This window comes from Helianthus annuus, chromosome 17 (genome assembly GCF_002127325.2).
Source record: "Helianthus annuus cultivar XRQ/B chromosome 17, HanXRQr2.0-SUNRISE, whole genome shotgun sequence".
NCBI classification, from domain to species: domain Eukaryota; kingdom Viridiplantae; phylum Streptophyta; class Magnoliopsida; order Asterales; family Asteraceae; genus Helianthus; species Helianthus annuus.
In genome coordinates, this window is record NC_035449.2 from 1,651,366 (window position 1) to 1,671,334 (window position 19,969).

A 19,969-nucleotide genomic window follows, 5' to 3' on the forward strand; every position below is an offset into this window, starting at 1 on the left:
TATCCATCACTTCTCCTTTTTATAATAGTATAGATTAATTTCCTGTCATAATGTTAGGTGCTTGAATAAACAAAGTTATTAATATGCTTTATCAAGTAGTATGCATGGTATATGGTATGTTTATAATTGTGCATTTAATAATAAGTTTATTATTGTTTTCAATTATATGGGTAAAGTTGCTTGGGTTGGGAATCGGATTGTGGTCCAATTAGGTTTGGGTCTGGTTATGTGATAGGAATCGTAACTAACTTCTTGGTACTCGTTTAGGGGGTCAAGTTATTCTACAAAGGCTTCTAATTGTAAGAAGTGTAAGAAGGATTTATAGAGTGACAAGTGTCCAATGACCTAAAACTAAACCCACTACATCACCACCAAAAACCTAAACACCCACCCCCACCCCACCCCTCCCCACCACCACCCAAAAACCTAACCCCCCCCCACCCACCCAAAAACCTAAACCCCCCCCCCCACCCCCAAAAACCTAAAAAAACCTAACCCCCACCCAAAAAAAAAAACCTAAAAAAAACTAAACACCCACCCCCACCCCCAACCAAAAACCTAAACCCCCACCCCCTCGGCAAAAAAAAAAAAAAAAATTATTTTAGGGTGGGTGATGGGGGGGGGGGTTAGGTTTTTGGTAGTGGTGGATGTTTAAGGTTTTTTTTTTTTTTTTTTTGTAGTGGGGTTTTTTTGTGTAGTGGGTTTTTTTAGGTTATTGGACATTTGTCACTCTATAAATCCTTCTTACACTTCTTACAATTAGGTAAGGCTGGCAAATCGTGTCTTAACAGGTTTAACAAGTTTCTGACAGCGCGCACAACATAATTTTCAAACATGATTACGACTCGTTTAACTACTTTCTACCTCATGTTTATAAAATAGTTTTATGTTTTATGTACAAAGATGAATAAATGATAGATCCTAAGATTGTAATTTTAATTATTTTAAAAATTAAAAAAGTCAAAGAGTGTCTTTTTCAGTCAAACAGGTCTAATCGTGTCTTAACAGGTACCCAATTGCCAGCCCTACAATTAGGATCCTTTGTATTTGATCCTAATCCCTCGTTTAGGATTGAGATGTAAGCGGTGAAAAAAATCGTGTATGAAGAAATAGATTTGGATTGAAATACATTTGATACATGTTGGAGTTATCTTGGTTGTTTGGATGTAGAGATATGATATAAAGTATAAGGAGTAATTAAATTGTTGGTGTAAAAAGTATAGAGTGTATGGGTTGTTTATATATTGAAAAACATTTGAATTATTTTTCTCCCACCCTTAACGACCCCTTTGAACGATAAAAAACAAGAAAACTAAATTCTAAAAATGGACACTAAGCTCAAGGGCGTGGTCACCAGTGTCCCAAAAAATCCTAAGGAAAGGGAGGCGATGCAATCTCCCCTGACCTTCCACACCACCTCTCCCAACACCTCTCACGAAACACACATATTTGTCCTTACAAATGAATGACATTTAAAACATTAACTAACAGGTTGAACGATACTTAAAAAGTCTCATTATGTATTCCACGTTTTTACTTGTTTGGAAATCTCATAATGAGTGGGTATTTTTAAAGAAGGGGTTCTCTGTTGATCAAATCATGGATGACATTAAGCTGTTCACATTCATTTCGGTGTCTTAACATGGTAAATCAAAACATGGAAATCTCATAATGAGTGGGTATTTTTAAACGGTGTCATACGCCGTTTATGACCGCTACAAAACATTAGTGGCATTTTCTCTTTCCATTGTTTGACCTTTTTGTTTGTTACCCGTGTCCCACTGATTTTCCTTATACGTCCTTTATACTTCGAATAAACATATTTCTATCCCTAAACATAAATAAATAAATAAAATAATGTGCATAGTATAATGATATGAATCTAGATGGTTTTTGGGAAATCAATTCCATAGGTGAGTTGCAATATTACCTACTTACTTTATCTTACTTTATTCTTTTACCGTTACGTTATTCAAATAAATGGCATTAATTAATGAATAAACATTATTTTTAGGAAAGAAATGAGATGTAAGTTTATCCACACACACAAAATGACTTTCACACCCCTAAGCTTGGATATGTGGGACCCACCAGTCACCGGAATATACTTACCGGCCAACCTTTACCCGTCCCTTTTCCCGAAAACTATATATACTCCTCATAATTTCTTTGCCCTAACTCAGCCGCAACTACCCCTTTCCCCTTTCTCTCTCTCTCTACAAAACCCCCAATTCTTCATTTATCAAACCCTAATTACTCCTCCAATTTCTGTTTCATCTTCCACAAATGGTCAAAATTGAGTCCTCTATCTTGACTTTCGTAGATCGAACTTGACCTAATCGGAAGCATCCACGATGAATTTAATTTCGCGGTGGTGAATTCCATGGATGCGGTGGAGTTACCGCTTCCAGCTGCTGTTGTTACAAAGATCATGAGATCGTCTGGTTGCAGTGGCGGTGGTGGAATTAGTCGTGTGGAGTTGTTAGGTAGCAAATCGGAGCGTGAAACTTCCAGCAGCTCATTTCATCCGGATAAAGGTGTTTGATTAGTTATGTACTATGTGTATGTATAGATTTAGTGTATATAACACCTGTTTCTGTTCAGATTTTATCTTTATATGCCTAAAGTTGAGTAATTTTTTATCTTGCTGTCTAACCTAGGGCTTAAAGTTGAGTAATTTACTAGGGTTTCGATTCGAACGTAACTGTACGTGTCGTGTCTGTTTGTATCGATTTAATTCCATATCGGTTTTGAAGTTTTAATAGTCATTGAGAATATAACAGAGGCATGTCTACAGTATAGGGTTGGGATATATTACATTGTGGTATAAGTTGTGTTGCATACATTGATGAGTGATGGGAGCTTAGGTTATAATTTGAGAAGAGTTTTTGTGTACTTTCCGTTATAGGGTTTCGATTCATGATTGTTAAATGAATTTGTTAAGAAATTTAGAAGGGTTTTTTGGTTGAGGTAACGATGTGGCAGAATGTATGGTAATAGGTTGTAAAGATATTCAGCAGACTTGTAACGTTAGCTTCGGATTCGCAGCAAATTGGCTGTTTAAAATTTTGATGATGGATTTTATTCTTTGCAGATGATAACTGTAATGTCAATGGTTCAAAACCAGGTTTTTGGAACAAGATGTCAGATGATGACTTGTACAGGCAAGGTGGTCAGTTGACCAGTCTTCGCAACGGAGAAGCATTTGTTGACCATGATATGGTCTCAGGGCAAGAGGCTAAGCAATCTCAGAGGAAAACAGGGAAATCGTCTAGAAGCAATGGCAATGGTTCTAGAAGATCACGAGTAGCACAGATGGAAGCTTCTTTGAACGTAACAGGAGTAGCTGATACGAGTGATCTGCCCAAAGAACTAGGATCTTATTCTGGAAAATACAATATTGCAGGTAAAACAGTAAGACCCTAAAAGCATCTTTCTTTTAAGTCATTAAAGTTGTATAATTTGCGACATGATCAGGTATAGTAATGGTCTAAATCTTATCATAAATAGTATAATGCGCAAGGTTATTGCTATTTTGCTTATAGAATGCACAGATTGACTTGATATTAACTTGAATTTGCGAAATCATATTTGACTTATATTAGTAACGTAGGTATTAAGAGATTTGACCATCCCACCACGGTATAAATGTGAATGTGACCACACAGGCGTTACCTTGTAAACTTTTTTCTCACGCCATAAAGGTTGATAATGTTTAAACAACTAGGTTATAGCTCTGATGTTTTCATATAAAAATGGGCTTATGTTATTTACGATTACTCTAATACTGTAACAACATCTCTTAATTTTTGCTGACTTTTTATGATTGCAGATAAAACACAGACGGCGAAACCTAAGACAGCTGTCTCTGGTAAGCGAAGTGAAAAAAGAAATGGAAAAATTCCAAAGAACAAATGTGATTCTTTTTCTGTTAAAGCCGGATTGTCAAGCTTCAGTTCAGCTGCTGGTGGAAATAACATACTTGGTATGTCTTTCTTTCGCAACAAGTTATTTAGTATTTTTACGGTGATTTGAACGTATTAACAAACTTCATTTAATGTTATTGGATTTATGGTACAGGAGTATATGGTTCTAAGCATGATATCCGTGATCTTGTAAAACATGTGGAAGATGTGTCACTGAATGAGCTCCTTGATGATAGTTACAAGTGTCCCAACTCCGTCAAAGTCAAAGAAAAGTCAACAGAAGCTTTGAATGGAAGTATTTTGCAATCAGTTAGAGAAGCATGCTCGGTTCTTCATCTCCAGAAGCTTACTCAAACCCCAAAGGTGCCAGCCGCAGACCCGACTTATAACTATAGTGCTTCGTCTTTCTTGCCAAACTCTAGCACAAATGATGAAAACAAAGGAGATGCAGCAGACCCATCTCCTTCTAATAAGGTTAGTTAATATTTTCGTATTAATATTAATCCTCTTTTTTTTTTTAATAAGAACATGTCCACCAAACGGTTACTTATTATTTGGCTTACTTAAGGTGGAAAGTTCTTTCGCGGGTCCCACTGATCACCATGCAAATATACTTCAGTTTCCATTGTTTGAACCAAAGGATGTTTTGGACCGTTTAACTCTTCCTCCTCATAAGGATCTTGATCTTATGCTTCTTGACAGCACGAAGCCTACTTCAACCTCAAAAGGTAACCTTTGTATACGTTTATAGTTTATCCATAATTTAATAAAGTATAATCTATCTTTAACATGTTATTAACGTTAATTTAACAACAGTACACAACGGAGGTAGCTTACCAACATTTCCTTGGTCACATGTTTCCGGAGGGCATTTTAAAACTAACCCCGATGTGGTCAAGTCTGTACCGAGTAAGAGTACTTGCCAAAGTCGATGGGTCAAAATCGGGAAGTCAACCACTTCTTTATGGGACACCGGCACTACTAGTTATCTTGCAGATTTTCAACACCTGACTTATAATCAAAGCCTAGTTCCGTTACAAAGTCAACCGCTAGGGTCAACCGAAAAAGAAAAACCTCCTCTGATATCTACTGTTAATCGAGAAGCAACACCTTCTGGGACCCGCACAACAGGTTCTAAAATTTCAGGTTAGCTTTCTTCTTTGTCACTATTTTTTTGTTTTTAGAGTAAAATGCCATTTTCGTCCCTAAGGTTTGGCCAGTTTTGAGACTTTCATCCAAAGGTTTATTTTTCCGCATCTGGATCCAAAAGGTTTGAAAACTTGCCATTTTCATTCGGCTCGTTAACTCCATCCATTTTTCTCCGTTAAGTCAAAGGTATTTTCGTCTTTTTTGTTAACTTAAAGGGCAATTCGGTCTTTTTCACTTTATGTACATGCATTTAATCTAATTGTTCAAGTATTCAAAATATCCTTGCTAAATAAAAAAGACGAAAATACCCCTAATTTACCGGAGAAAAATGGATGGAGTTAACGAACTGGATGAAAATGGCAAGATTTCAAACCTTTTGGATCCAGATGCGGAAAGACAAACATTTGGACAAAAGTCGCAAAACTGACAAAACCTCAGGGACGAAAATGGCATTTTACTCTTGTTTTTATTGATTATATATTTATATGCGTATATCACCGATTTATGCTAAAAGCCGACTTGTGAAGATTGTCTAAACTCATTTTATGCTTCCACAGCTGGACATTCTGCAGGGGTGTTATCTGCTGCTCAAACATTATGCGACCTTGCAGCTGAATTCCGTAAAAAAGACCAATACGGGCCTGCCAGCTGGCAAAAGAAAATTTCCCATAAATCTATAAGAGCTAGCAAGTTAACATCAGATGAAAAACTTGAAAAAGCGTTATTCACCATCCCAAGTTCACGATCTGTGGGAACCACCAGCCTCATCAACGACACCAAGTCACATAGTTCAAAGAAAGTCAAACTCGACCCCACCAAAGGTCCGTACCATTGGTCAACTACCACACCTCAATCGATCAGATCGTCGTCATCATCATCTCCGAGCAAACTCTTCAAGAATAAGAGTTCACCCATGATGGAAGCTAAACACCATGGGAGTAGCAGCAGCCCGTTGAAAAGATCGATGACAGCCCCACCTGCAAAGTTACCACCAAACAAACCTTCAAAACTGAGAAAACTTGTACCAATGGAATGGAAAAGCCGGGGTGACGAAAAGGGTAATGCGAAGTACTAAGATCTGATTCTTTTGGGTTAATTATGTTGTTAGTTTATTATTGTATTTTGAATTGGTAGTTTGGTGTACATAATTTTAGAGTTTATGGTGTAGTAGTATCTGTAGTACAGGAATGTTTCCCTTGTTGGGCCCCCATAATGCAATCATGTATGTATGTAACAGGAGGGATAAAAGGATTTTCTTTCTTTTTTCCCCTTCTAGTTTGTTGGATGATGCTTAATGATTTTCAACTCAAATTTTACAACCATAATACTATTAGGTTGAACTAGTGGTGTTTATTATTTTATTCGAACCCAATTTGATAAACCCAAATGTAACTATATCACATTTTATATGACTGAATAAATAATTAGACTTGCCGAATGATTAGTTTCCTCTGATCCTTAAAAATCTTTTTTCGATAAACAACTATATGGGTAACCAGATGTTTTCTTCTCGTCTTAATTGGTTTTATACTATATTTAGATATATGAATAAAGTTCGTAGGCTCATATCAAAAGGGGATGTAGCTCAGATGGTAGAGCGCTCGCTTAGCATGCGAGAGGTACGGGGATCGATACCCCGCATCTCCATTACATTTTTCCATTTCACTTCCTTTTCTTTTCTTTATATCCCATCTCTCCTTCTCTTGCTGGAGTCTAGATAACTTGTATGGGAGGTTGTTACACTTAGACCAACGAACCAAACCCAATTAGCTGGAGTCTAGATAACTTGGTATGCGATAATCCGTCTTACATAGACATATGATCAACAGAAGTTACATTATTCTAACAAAATCTATAACAAGTGCGAGTTTAGTTTGGGTATTGTTTATAGTTGTTATTTTGTATAAGGTTGTATCTTTAAGCAAACTCCAATGAACCTATCATCAAACATCAAGACCGATCTCTATGCGTGAGTTTTTGAATTATAATTTAAGTTGAAATATTTTTAACATATTCACATATTTATAGCAAAAAATTGAATGTCATTACCGATACCTTGCACAATTAGAAGGTCATTACATTAATACACGAGACATCAAAGAGTTTTTTTTAACGGTGAGAATTTTTAACTTGTGAGAGAGATCTCACACCCTGCTAAACAGAGGACCCTAACCTCACTCTGCCCAGACTATGTTGTCTACTTGTCTTAACTGGGCTCACACTGGCGTCAGAGTTTGGCTAACAGCCAGACATCAAAGAGTTGATTGCGTAGAATGTACATTCACAAATGCATTAACTAGACGTAATTGCTTATACGCGAAAAAAAAGCCGGTCACACCAATGAAATAAAGTTGAATATACGGGTTAAAGGAGATACACGACCATATTATATTGTAAGAAATGTCAATATGCGTAACTAGTTACATAGTACTTTTTTCTGATTTAGCCTAGAAATATTGCAATGAGTGAATGATTAAAAAAGCATAATCGTTTTAAGGCATATAAGTCCAGACAGAAAGAAACTCTCCTATTCATCCACAACATATATTAGCCAGCCGCGTGTCTTCTTCACTCCCCACGCAAGCCTATTACTTACTTTCCAATCTCCACTCACTTCATTCATTCCACATTCATCATTTCCTTCACATATCCTTTATGACTACGAAAGCCGGTGCAGAAGCCGACCGCCACAATACGCAGAGTGAGACTTCTCCAGATGAAGAGCTTGTTGAAATCACTCTCGATCTTCAGAATAACGACGCTATCATTCTACGTAGTGTAGGTATGGACACTCCGGTAACCGCAACATCGAATCGGTCACGGCAGTCATCCATGAGGATGCAAAACGACGTCGTAGGAGTGGATTCACATTCACGCGGAGTGCGTGATGGTGAGGTTGATCGAAGTCGTTGCGGTACTGGTAAAGCTCTAAAAGGTCTCCGATTCATCAGTAATGGTAAAATCAACGGTGTGGATGGTTGGAAGGAAGTTGAGATTAATTTCGATAAGTATGCAAAGGATGGATATCTGTATCGTGCTGATTTCGCACAATGCATAGGTTTTTTGTTTTTTTATTTAATTGAAACAAACTACTTGTATGTATTGTTAGTTAGAGATGTGATTGATCTGTTTGTTTGCATTTGAATTGAAGGAATGAGAGATTCAAAGGAGTTTGCAGTTGAAGTGTTTGATGCAATTAGCAGAAGAAGAAGACGTAGGCTAAAAGTTGACAAGATCAGTAGAGATGAGTTATCTGAATATTGGTCACAGATCACTGATCAGAGCTTCGATTCTCGCCTCCAGATCTTCTTCGACATGTACTTATTTTGCTTTACCGCTTTTGATTCATAAAATCTATATTTAATAGATGTGTAAATTAATTTTTGAGTTCCTATGTTTTAGTGGTTTTAATCACTTGAGTCCAAAATCAAAAAGTTTAACGCCCTGAGTCCCTGGACATTTATTTTATAACGTTTTGAGTCCAATTTTGTTCATTTTATAACGATTTGAGTCTAAACAATTGGACTCAAAAGGACTCAAAGGGTTAAAGAAAATGCTTATAGGGACTCAGGTTGTTAAACTTTTTTCTTTTGGACTCAACTAGTTAAAAGTTAAAACTATTAAAATACGGGGACTCAAAAAGTAATTTACCCTTAATAGATTAAAAATTAACCGGTTGCTTTACATATCAACAACAATTTTTTTCTACTTAATTTGGAAAAGTTAATTAAAAAATACTAGCAGTAAATTACATTAGATTAATAGTTAGGAACTTATTTTCGTATTTTTACATAAAGAAATATCTTGTTACATTTCTAGGGTAGACAAGAACGAAGATGGAAGAATCACTGAAGAAGAAGTTAAAGAGGTAAACATATATACAATACACATGCATATCACTCTTCCAGTTTTATTATTTCTTCTAATTTTCACTCATCTTAATCCAGTTAAGTTCTCATACAATTTCCTCACTGAAAAACTCAAACCTGTTTTTATATTTTTATTTATTTATTTATTATTATTATTATTATTATTATTATTATTATTATTATTATTTTGTATTATAGTAGATTAATTATTTGAGCATTAGCCTGTGTTTGCCTCTTTTGGGTAATGGGTTTAAAAGGGTGGCGAGTGGTTGAAGGAGGTGCTGGCATTATATCTTTTTTTCTGTTAAGTATGCATAATGCATGTGCGGAGTTGATTCGGTAGTCATTTCTGTTTTACAATATCTTCCCACTAAGATACACAAGAATTATTCGTTTACTGTTTATATATGATCCTTACTTTTAATGCATCATATATACAAGATTTTATATTTGTAACAATATATTTTTTAAATGAAGCAGTATTTTACTGGATAACGTCACAATAATATATGATGACGATATAAATTGATGTTTTATTTTTTTTTCTTGTATGTTTTCTAACATTTTAAAACTACACACCCACAAAAAAAAAATAGCCATCTCAGTACTATAAAATATTAGAGGTTGAAATGTTTAACTTAATCTCTTTTAAATTGTTTATGAAAACTTACTACTTTCAGATACGGACGTAGACGAGTCAAGCCTCTGGTAAGTTACCTGAGGCGGCTTGATAAAAGTTTGAAACGAGCCTGGTATTTATATAAAGCTTGACTAGACCCACGTATCTAAACGAGATTGCATTTATGATCATTTAACAAAAGAGGTTGAACACGTGTTTCACGTATAAAGCTTGACTAGACCCGCGTATCTAAACGAGCCTAGTATTTATATAAATAATACCAAAGGCTTTGTAGCATAGCGGTATCAAGGTGCAATAAAAGGTGTCACATTGTAGACAAAAGTGTAGATATAGGAGTATAGATAATAATTATTTCCATTAGGTTTGGGAAAAAATAACTTTTTTTTGAATTTCTTTTGTAAATTACATGTTCTTCCAATTTGCTACACGACATTCTTTTTATATATACTTCTAAACTTAAGTTATATACTTCTAATAACAATTTTACGAAAACTTTGATTTATAATATTACTCATAATATTTATAAAAATTAAAAAGCGCTACTTAAAAATTAAACCGGTTTAAAGGAAGTACTATTTCATACATGGGAGCAATGTTTTAAAAACCGGTTTAAACCGGCCGGTTGAACCAGTTAAACTGGATGCCGGAAGCTTACTCGGCACGAATCATACCGGTAAACTAAGGGAACGGCAAAAAGTTGTACCGCTGGTAAATTGTGTTATACCGTTTTAAACTGGTTATACCGATACCAGACTAAGGTTAAAATTTGGACTTCTAATCTTTTATGGGCCCAAAAGGTGAGGATCTACCTTTTTCGTAAAACCTAGCGCTCACAATCCACATCGATCAAACTTCATCTATAATCCACATCAGTTGTTGGGTTATTTTTTTATTATGGAATAACTTTTGGATATTTTTTGTTATGGAATGATTTAGTTTTGATTATTTTTTGAGTTGAAATTGTATTTATAGATTTATAGAGTTAATTAGTCAACCCGGTTGAACCGTCCAATACAACCCGGTTCAACCGGTTGAACCATTTCTGATGCTAACCCGGTATGATTAAAATACCGGTTTTAAAACATTTCATGGGAGTTAAGATTAAGTCTGGCTTTTTAAAACTGAAAACTGATAAACAGATAATAATGGTGAGTGCGTCAGCAAACAAGCTATCAAGGTTGCAAGACCAAGCAGAAGAGTATGCAGCTCTAATTATGGAAGAATTGGACCCCCAAAGACTTGGCTACATTGAGGTGCGTGCATTGGCGAAGCCACGCCCCCCCGAATTTTCGCAAAACCGGGGGGGCGGCAACGTATATACCTATACGAAAGTACTATTTATAACACTACGCATCGAAAAGTTCGGGGGGTCGGGCGCCCCCCCCCGGACATAGCTTATCCTGCGCCAATGGGTGCGTGTGCGTGTGTGTGGGTGTTTTCCACTCGTATATATGTCAAAATTGTTAATTATAAAATGCAAAGAGTTAAAGCAATTTAAAAGAACGAATAATGTAATCATAATTCATACAAGTATGCCTCTTCCTAGTTGTATATATGATTAGGGTTGATTATTCAATGATTAGTGTCTTTTTAACTTGTAAACCCATACAAATTATAAGTAGCTAGCTAGCTAACTTACGTTAATAGATCATCTATATTCACACGTCTTCTATCTATTAATTATAATATTGATATCGTTTCTTATTCATTTAGCTAATAATTAGGTATTCTAATTCTAAACATTATAATGCATGTTAAAGTCAGTCGTTATTCATTTTTATGTACTAGAATGTTACACGTTATTTTGTTCCCATCACTGAATTTGTTATATATAGAGTCCCTCAATTACGCGTATTCTCCACTATGCCATGGGCCAGTCACCAGTGTGTATAAAGCTAAGTGGTCAACCATATATTGTCATCATAAAATACAAAAAAGAATAATCATATCCTCACTCACATTTATATTTGAACATACAACATGACTAGTTGTACCATAACTCCATAACACTTTATTTCTTTTTCTAGCCAATTTCAGCTTTAATAATCATCATAAATTTATTTGAACATAAGCAAATAAAATCATCAAAGTTACAATTTTCTTAGTTAGTGTGATCTCATTAACTTATTAATATAAAAATGTATATGATATTATGTTATGATCATCCAGCTATGGCAGCTCGAAACACTTCTGTTACAGAAAGACACTTACTTGAACTACAGTCAAGCCTTGAGCTACACAAGCCAAGCCTTGAGCCAGAACCTCTTGAGAAACCATAGCCCAATAAAGCGAATCAGCTTCAAATTCCTTTATTATTTACAAGAGAACTGGAGAAGACTTTGGATTATCAGCTTATGGATATTGATTATGATAGGTCTATTTCATTGGAAATACTTCCAATACAAACAAAGGGCTGCATTTGACGTTATGGGCTACTGCGTTCTCTCCGCTAAAGGCGCAGCCGAAACTCTCAAGCTCAATATGGCTATCGTGTTATTGCCTGTGTGCAGGAACACCATAACTTGGCTGAGGTCCACCAAGTTATCTTATTTTATACCGTTTGATGATAACATCAACTTCCATAAGGTTCAAATCTATTACCCTTCTACGTGTTATAACTAGATTACATGTTAAATAGGTTCTGGTTAAATAAATGACATTTTTAGTAGTGGTTGAAACGGGTCAGAGCTGTATATACAAACATAATATTACTACAGTAGTAATAAAAATATTGAATAAATAATTTAGAGTTAATTATGTTTTTCGTCCCTGTGATCTGTTGAAAATAACCATTATAGTCCACCTCACTTAACACCGTCCATTTAACCCGTTAAAATGAGTGGACGAAAAGGCAAGCACGTGGTCTGACTAACGGGTTAAATGGATAGTGTTAAGTGAGGTGGATTGTAATTGTTACAAAAGTGAAAGTATAGGTACTGTTTTTGCAATTTTTAAACTAATGGAATGTAATGGTTATTTTCAACAAACCATAGGGACGAAAAAAGTAATTAACTTTCTTTTTAAAAGGAATGGACGAAAATGCCCCTGCACATGCAAAGCACGTAGTCTGACTAACAGATTAAATGGATGGTGTTAAGTAAGGTAGACTGTAATTGTTACAAAAGTGAAAATACCGGTACCATTTTCGCAAGTTTTAAACTAATAGAGTGTAATGGTTATTTCAGTGACTCAATAATTTAAAATGTTGTATTAACTGAAAACAGAATCTAAGTGATTTAAATTTCTTTTACAGACGGTAGCTGCAGCCATTGTAATGGGTATAATACTCCATGCGGGAAACCATCTGGCATGCGATTTCCCAAGGCTTATAAACGAAGACGAAAACAGCTACGCTCTTAACATGAGTAAATACTTCGGGGAAAACAAACCGAGCTATATAACCCTGCTTCGAGGGGTAGAGGGTGTAACCGGAATCATAATGGTGGTATGCATGACGATTGCCTTCACACTCGCAACCAGATGGTTCAGGCGAAGTCTAGTGAAGCTACCAAAACCATTTGATCATCTCACTGGCTACAATGCCTTCTGGTATTCACATCACCTTTTTGTGATCGTCTACATTTTGCTGCTAGTACATGGATGGTTCCTTTATTTGGTGAAGGAATGGTACAAAAAGACGGTATGTATGATTGAAAACTTATTGCCTATTAGTTTAGCAATAAAAGGTGTTTTAGTTGTAAGTTATAACTGTCACCTAATGTGGTTACAGACATGGATGTATCTTGCATTTCCGGTTTTGCTTTATGCAGGCGAAAGAACGCTTAGATTCTTTCGGTCTGGCTCCTATACTGTCCGCCTTCTAAAGGTTAGCAAAATGCGTCAAAGTTTCAACCTTTTTAACTTGTCTTATTTTTTATTGTAAAATTATTTAGGTTGCGATTTATCCGGGTAACGTTCTCACGTTACAAATGTCCAAGCCTCCTAAGTTTCGGTATAAGAGTGGACAATACATGTTTGTTCAATGCCCGATTGTATCTTCATTCGAATGGTGAATTTTCATTTCTAAACTAAAATGATAATTTTAAGTAGAGTTAATTGTCATTTTCGTTCCTGTGGTTTGTTCAATTAATCAATTATGCCAGCCTAGAGCAAATTTCAAATTTGTACCATTTCCGTCCCTCACAATCTTGAAACATGGCAGGTCCATCCAAAAAACTAACAACTGTTAGAACCTGCTGTTAACTAAAGGAAAATGACGTTTTTACCCTTCATTAAACGGTAGGTTTAATAAACGTTAAATTCTTGGACGGAACTGCCATGTTTCAAGAATATCAAGGACAGAGATGGTAGAGATTTGTAATTTGCCCTGGACTAATGGCACTTAACTCTTTTACATAAGAATAACAGTTAAACTAGCCATTTATCATGCTAAATTGTATTCTATTTCAGGCATCCATTTTCAATCACGTCTGCTCCAGACGATGATTATCTTTCAGTTCACATACGACAGCTAGGTGATTGGACACTAGAACTAAAAAGGGTATTTTCGGAAGTCTGTGAACCACCTCTAGCTGGCAAAAGCGGGTTGCTCAGAGCAGACGAAACCACCAAAGCAACGTATATATATTTATTTAGCCACCCTTCTTTATTTATATGGGTCAGTTGGTTTGAAACGGGCTGGGCCTGGTCAACGCACAAATACTACTTTTTTGGTTTGACGTGTTCTTCTCTTGATCATATTTTTTGACCCGTTTGAGATAGAACACTTTCACACAACCCAAAATGATGTAACCACATAAGATGGCCATGCGACATGCATGTCTTTTAATATTATGTGTAACTTTATTTTAGCTTGCCGAGACTATTGATTGACGGGCCGTATGGTGCTCCTGCACAAGACTACCGTAAATACGATGTTCTTTTGCTTGTTGGACTCGGCATTGGAGCAACACCTTTTATTAGTATTCTTAAAGATTTGCTAAACAACATTGTTAAATCGGATGAATTAGAAGTAAGTAACTTTTGAAAAAAACATGCATGTTTGACCAATTAGCATTACCTTGACATTGTATGATTTCAATTTCAGAGCCACAGTAGTTCAGATCAGAGTTCTACGTGTGCTGACTCATCCCCTCAAGGTAAAATTTCGCCCAGAAAGAAGAAAGGTGTAAGGACGACAAATGCATACTTTTATTGGGTGACTAGAGAACAAGGTTCATTTGACTGGTTCAAAGGGGTGATGAACGAAGTTGCGGAATGTGACCATCAAGTATACTCTAATACTTACTAAACAAACATTCATATATTTTCTTGATATCCAGAGTAGGGGTGTTCAAAACCAGATATACGAAAATTCGGATATCCGAAATTTTCGGATATCCGAAATTTTCGGATACCAGATTTCACTATCCGAATCCGTATCCGAAATTTCGGATATCCGGACCCAAATTCCGGATATGGATTCGGATAGTAAATCGGATATCCGAAAATTCAACTTTTTATTTAATTTTTATTTCTTTAGTATTTTTTTCATATTCGGAAACGGATATTTTGGATAGTTTCGGATATCCGAATATAAGTTTTCGGATATTTCGGATATTTTCGGATACTTCGGGTATATTCGGATATTTGGATATCCGAAAAAAATGAAAATTAAATTTTCGGATATTTCGGATATCCGAAATATCTGAAAATTTTGAAAATCACTATCCGAATCCGAATCCGAAAATTTCGGATATCCGAAATTTCGGATATCCGGTTTTTCGGATATTTCGGATTCGGATATCGGATATTTCGGATTGGATTTTTCGGATACGGATAGTTTTGAACACCCCTAATCCAGAGTCACTTATGAATAAAACTCTATGTTCAGGGTGTTATAGAGATGCATAACTATCTAACCAGTGTGTATGAAGAAGGTGATGCGCGATCAGCTCTCATCACCATGGTTCAAGCTCTAAACCATGCCAAAAATGGCGTTGACATTGTGTCTGGCACAAGGGTAACTAACTTATTACTTTGCCATTCGACATGATGCAGCATTTTGAAAGAAAATTCCATCAAATCAAATGAGTTGTATAAGATTATTGTTTAAAACTTTTATTAACGAGTAAAATGTCATTTTCTTCCCCAAGGTTTGGCCAGCTTTGCGACTTTCGTCAAGGTTTTTTTCGGACCTGGATCCAAAAGGTTTGAAATCTTGTCATTTTCATTCGGCTTGTTAACTCCATCCATTTTTCTCTGTTAAGTCATAGGTATTTCCATCTTTTTTGTTAACTTAAATGTCAATTTGGTCCTTTTCACTTTATGTACAAGCATTTAGCATAATGTACATGTATCCAAAAGACATAATTGCCTTTTAAGTTAACAAAAAGACAAAAATACCCTGAACTTAACAGAGAAAAGTGGATGGAGTTAACGAGGCGGATGAAAATGGCAAGATAACAAACCTTTGAGCAAAAGTCGCAAATCTGGCCAAACCTCGGGGGTAGAAAATGGCATTTTAGTATTTATTAATTAACTAGAAATTTCCATTAACAGGTTCGAACGCATTTCGCGAGGCCAAATTGGAAGAAAGTATTCTCGAAAACTTGTAAAAAACATGCAGGTGCTAGGATAGGTAAGTGTAACCAATGAGTTAATAATGTTTACATATGTTAAAACTTACAAGAGTAATTTTGGGCTTTTATTATACAACAGGTGTGTTCTATTGTGGTGCACCAGTGCTAGCTAAGGGGTTAAGTAAGTTATGTGATGAGTACAACCAAAAAGGTGGTTCAACCAATCTTGAATTCCACAAGGAGCACTTTTAGACACAAATGTACATGTACAGTTAACAGTAGTATAAAAGGACAATTTTGTTACACCCTCCTTTGTTGGTGATTTTACACCAAGAAAATAAAAGTGGGTGGGGCTAGACACTTAGACAGACAGCTGGCATGATGAGAGTGGTGGGATCCACTCTTCATCTAGAAGGTTGACATTTGGAGTAAAGTGTGGACAGAGATAATTGATTAAATGTGTTTTGGTTGGTCCTCTGGAATCCACCTTGAATGGTGTTCAGTATATAATAATTTGTCTCATGAATCTTATATCCTTCTTTGAAAATATTATATTTTTTCACTACCATATATACAGTAACCTTTTTGAGTTCATAAGGCCCAACCCATATCCATTTGATCCAAGGTGGCGTAAAGTAGCCTATAAAGTAGTCCAGAGTGCCAAAGTGTGTTGGGTTTTGATTCGTTTGAATTATAATTCGCCAATTTGGTTCTGTCTAGAGATGGACAATAAAACTGGTTTAGGCCCGTTAAACCAGCTTATAATCCGACGAAGGGCCAAAAAAACCAGTTTGATTCAGCTAATTTGAGCCGACCCTAGCCCCATAGGAATAGAGAGACTGCTTCCAGTGAGACCCACCGGCTCGATAGTAGTTTTGCATCAATCCACAATAGGTTTCCCTCAACAACAATACAACCAACCCACATGGACTCCACCACCCACACCTTACCCATCCCAACTGGCCCACTACAACCCGTTGCATCAGGCCAATCTTGTCCAGCAGCCCACCTCTACCCCACCTCCTGGACTTGACACACAGAATCACAATGCTCTCTGCCCAAGTGACATCGGTGTCGCACTTTCCCACATGCACTTGAACTATAGTGACCCGCAATGGAACATGGACACGGGGGCCTCGTCTCATATCACTTCTGATTCAGGAAAATCACTTCTCCAAGTTTATTACCTGTTGGTCCTATATTTGTTGGAAATGGTTAACGATTACCCATTAATGGTTCCGGTAATGGTTTATACACCCTCCCAAACAAAACCTACAAACTTAACAACATTATTCACTCTCCTGGTGTTATAAAAGATTTGTTATCTGTCCGTAGATTTACTACTGATAACCATGTTTCCGTTGAATTTGATCCTTTTGGTTTTTCTTTGAAGGACCTCAAGGATGGATGCCTCATTTCCCGCCACAATAGCACTGGAGATCTCTACCTGTTTACCAAGCTAGAGTTCACCCTGCTGTCCTCTGAACTCACTAACCATGGCATGATCGTCTCGGGCATCCCGGAGCGAATGTGCTAAACTATCTTAATCGTAATTTTAATTTTAAATGCAATAAAAATGTTGACTCTTCTGTTTGTTCTTCCTGCCAATTGTCAAACAGTAAAAGATTACCTTTTGTTGATTCTATTTCGAGTACTTTTAAACCTTTTGACATTGTGCATTGCGATTTATGGACGTCTCCCATTATAAGGAATTCTGGTTACAAGTACTATATGGTATTGATTGATAACTATACACACTATGTATGGGTCTACCCACTCAAATACAAATCTGACACATTTTCAACATTTGCAAAATTCCACAAGCTTATCCAAACACAATTCCAATTACCCATTAAAACATTCTAGTGTGACCTTGGTGGTGAATTTGACAATAATAATTTTAAAAACTTTGCTAATCAACATGGTCTACTTTTTCGCTTTTCTTGCCCACAAACCTCTCAATAGAACGGCCGATCGGAAAGAATGCTCCGTCATCTTAATGATGTCATTCGGGCTCTTCTGATTCATGCTCACCTTCCACCCACGTTTTGGGTCGAAGCTCTCCACACTGCGACCTACCTCCATAACATCTTACCCAGCATACGTCTTCAGTTTGAAACACCCGCCTATGCTATATTCTTACGCCACCCGATATACGATCACATTCGGACTTTCGGTTGTGCTTGCTACCCCAACATGTCCGTACACAACCCAACAAACTTTTACCTCGCTCGTCCCGATGTGTTTTCCTGGGCTATCCCTCCGACTTTCGGGGGTACCGATGTTATGACCCGGTTACCGAACGGGTACACCTCTTGCGAGATGTAATTTTTGATGAAAACACCTGCCCTTTCACTGAACTCTGCACCCCTGCATCCTACAAATTTCTGGATGACCCTCCACCTATCACACCTCAGTTCTTTCCCTCAACCTACCCCACTGCCACACCCTCCGATTCCCACACCACAACTCCCACACCCACACCCTCATCCACCAACACCGAACCCACTAGTCCTGGTACTACCAACACCCATCCGCTCAACCAACCGCAAACCCATAACCCTCCTTCCACGACCGACACCATTCCTACCCCGCAACCTGTTCCCAACCCACCCCCTCCCCAACTCACCATCCCATCAACGATCACCCTATGCAAACCCGATCCAAAGTAGGGGTCACGAAACCAAACCCAATGTACAATCTCGCTGCCACTTCTAATATTTCACCAATCCCAAACTCGCATACCAAAGCATTACCGGACCATAACTGGCTGCGTGCCATGAATGATGAATTTAGTGCACTACAGGTTAATAATACATGGGAATTAGTTCCCCGTCCTGCAAACAACCCGGTTATTCGTTCAATGTGGTTATTTCATCATAAATTTAATGCCAGCGGCACCTTGGATCGGTACAAAGCTCGTCTCGTTTGCAACGGAAAATCACAAACTGTCGGTATAGACTACACTGAGACATTCAGCCCCGTGGTAAAACCAGCAACCATTCGCACTGTCCTCTCATTAGCAGTATCAAGATCTTGGCCAATTCACCAGTTGGACGTAAAAAACGCTTTCCTAAATGGTACCCTCCAAGAAACTGTTTACATGCATCAGCCACCAGGATTCGTTGATCCCGCTCACCCCAATCATGTTTGTCGGTTAAAGAAGTCTTTATACGGGCTAAAACAAGCTCCAAGGGCCTGGTACACTCGAATTTCTACATTTATTACCTCGTTAGGATTTCATAATAGTAAGTGTGACACATCCTTGTTTATTTATTAACGTGGTGATCATATAGCGTATCTTCTACTTTGTGTCGACGACATTGTCCTCACGGCAAATAAACCAGACTTCCTAAATTGGATCATCACTCAGTTATCTGCTGAATTTGCTATGTCTGACTTAGGCCTGCTACATCATTTCCTCGGCATCACAGTCACACGAGATCATCAATCGGTGTTCCTAGCTCAATCACAGTACGCTCGCGACATTCTACATAGAGCTAACATGACAGAGTGTAAGCCTTGTCATACTCCAGTTGACACGACCTCCAAACTAAGTGCCACGGCAGGAAACCCATTACCAGACGGTACCTTATATCGCAGCTTAGCCGGGGCACTACAATACCTCACCATTACGCGGCCGGATATCTCGTATGCCGTTCAACAGATCTGCTTGTTCATGCATGCCCCAAGAGATGTACACTTTGACTTAATGAAACGCGTTTTACGGTACATCCATGGCACTATTGATCTTGGCCTTCGCCTTTCTGCATCATCCAATCTCTCACTGGTGGCTTACTCTGACGCCGACTGGGGCGGGTGCCCGGACACGAGACGGTCCACTTCCGGGTATTGTATTTTCCT

General features: G+C 37.3%; 2 protein-coding genes and 1 non-coding gene across 5 annotated transcripts; all 3 read left to right on the forward strand.

Moving 5' to 3' along the window:
- Positions 1-2,157: 2,157 nt before the first annotated feature.
- Positions 2,158-6,415, forward strand: LOC110926384. 2 transcript variants are annotated; one of them, XM_022170139.2, is made up of 7 exons: positions 2,158-2,537; positions 3,128-3,406; positions 3,833-3,985; positions 4,081-4,400; positions 4,495-4,654; positions 4,743-5,072; positions 5,633-6,415. In XM_022170139.2, the coding sequence occupies exons 1-7, from the start codon at positions 2,384-2,386 to the stop codon at positions 6,148-6,150; spliced, it is 1,914 nt and encodes a 637-aa protein (XP_022025831.1). In that variant the 5' UTR covers positions 2,158-2,383; the 3' UTR covers positions 6,151-6,415. The 2 variants fall into 2 exon arrangements, with proteins under 2 accessions (XP_022025831.1, XP_022025830.1); XM_022170138.2 differs by having other exon boundaries at positions 2,159-2,537; positions 3,095-3,406.
- Positions 6,416-6,649: 234 nt separating this feature from the next.
- TRNAA-AGC lies at positions 6,650-6,722 on the forward strand. Its single transcript has one exon. It is a non-coding gene; the product is annotated as a tRNA-Ala (tRNA).
- Positions 6,723-7,598: 876 nt separating this feature from the next.
- On the forward strand, positions 7,599-16,636 carry LOC110921039 (respiratory burst oxidase homolog protein A). Of its 2 annotated transcripts, XM_022165304.2 has the most exons (14): positions 7,615-8,133; positions 8,227-8,392; positions 8,895-8,943; positions 10,724-10,837; positions 11,754-12,170; positions 12,838-13,224; positions 13,315-13,410; positions 13,478-13,593; positions 13,995-14,162; positions 14,397-14,556; positions 14,632-14,814; positions 15,418-15,546; positions 16,086-16,164; positions 16,245-16,636. In XM_022165304.2, the coding sequence occupies exons 1-14, from the start codon at positions 7,731-7,733 to the stop codon at positions 16,355-16,357; spliced, it is 2,580 nt and encodes an 859-aa protein (XP_022020996.1). In that variant the 5' UTR covers positions 7,615-7,730; the 3' UTR covers positions 16,358-16,636. The 2 variants fall into 2 exon arrangements, with proteins under 2 accessions (XP_035842493.1, XP_022020996.1); XM_035986600.1 differs by lacking the exon at positions 11,754-12,170 and having other exon boundaries at positions 7,599-8,133.
- The last annotated feature ends 3,333 nt before the right edge of the window (positions 16,637-19,969 follow it).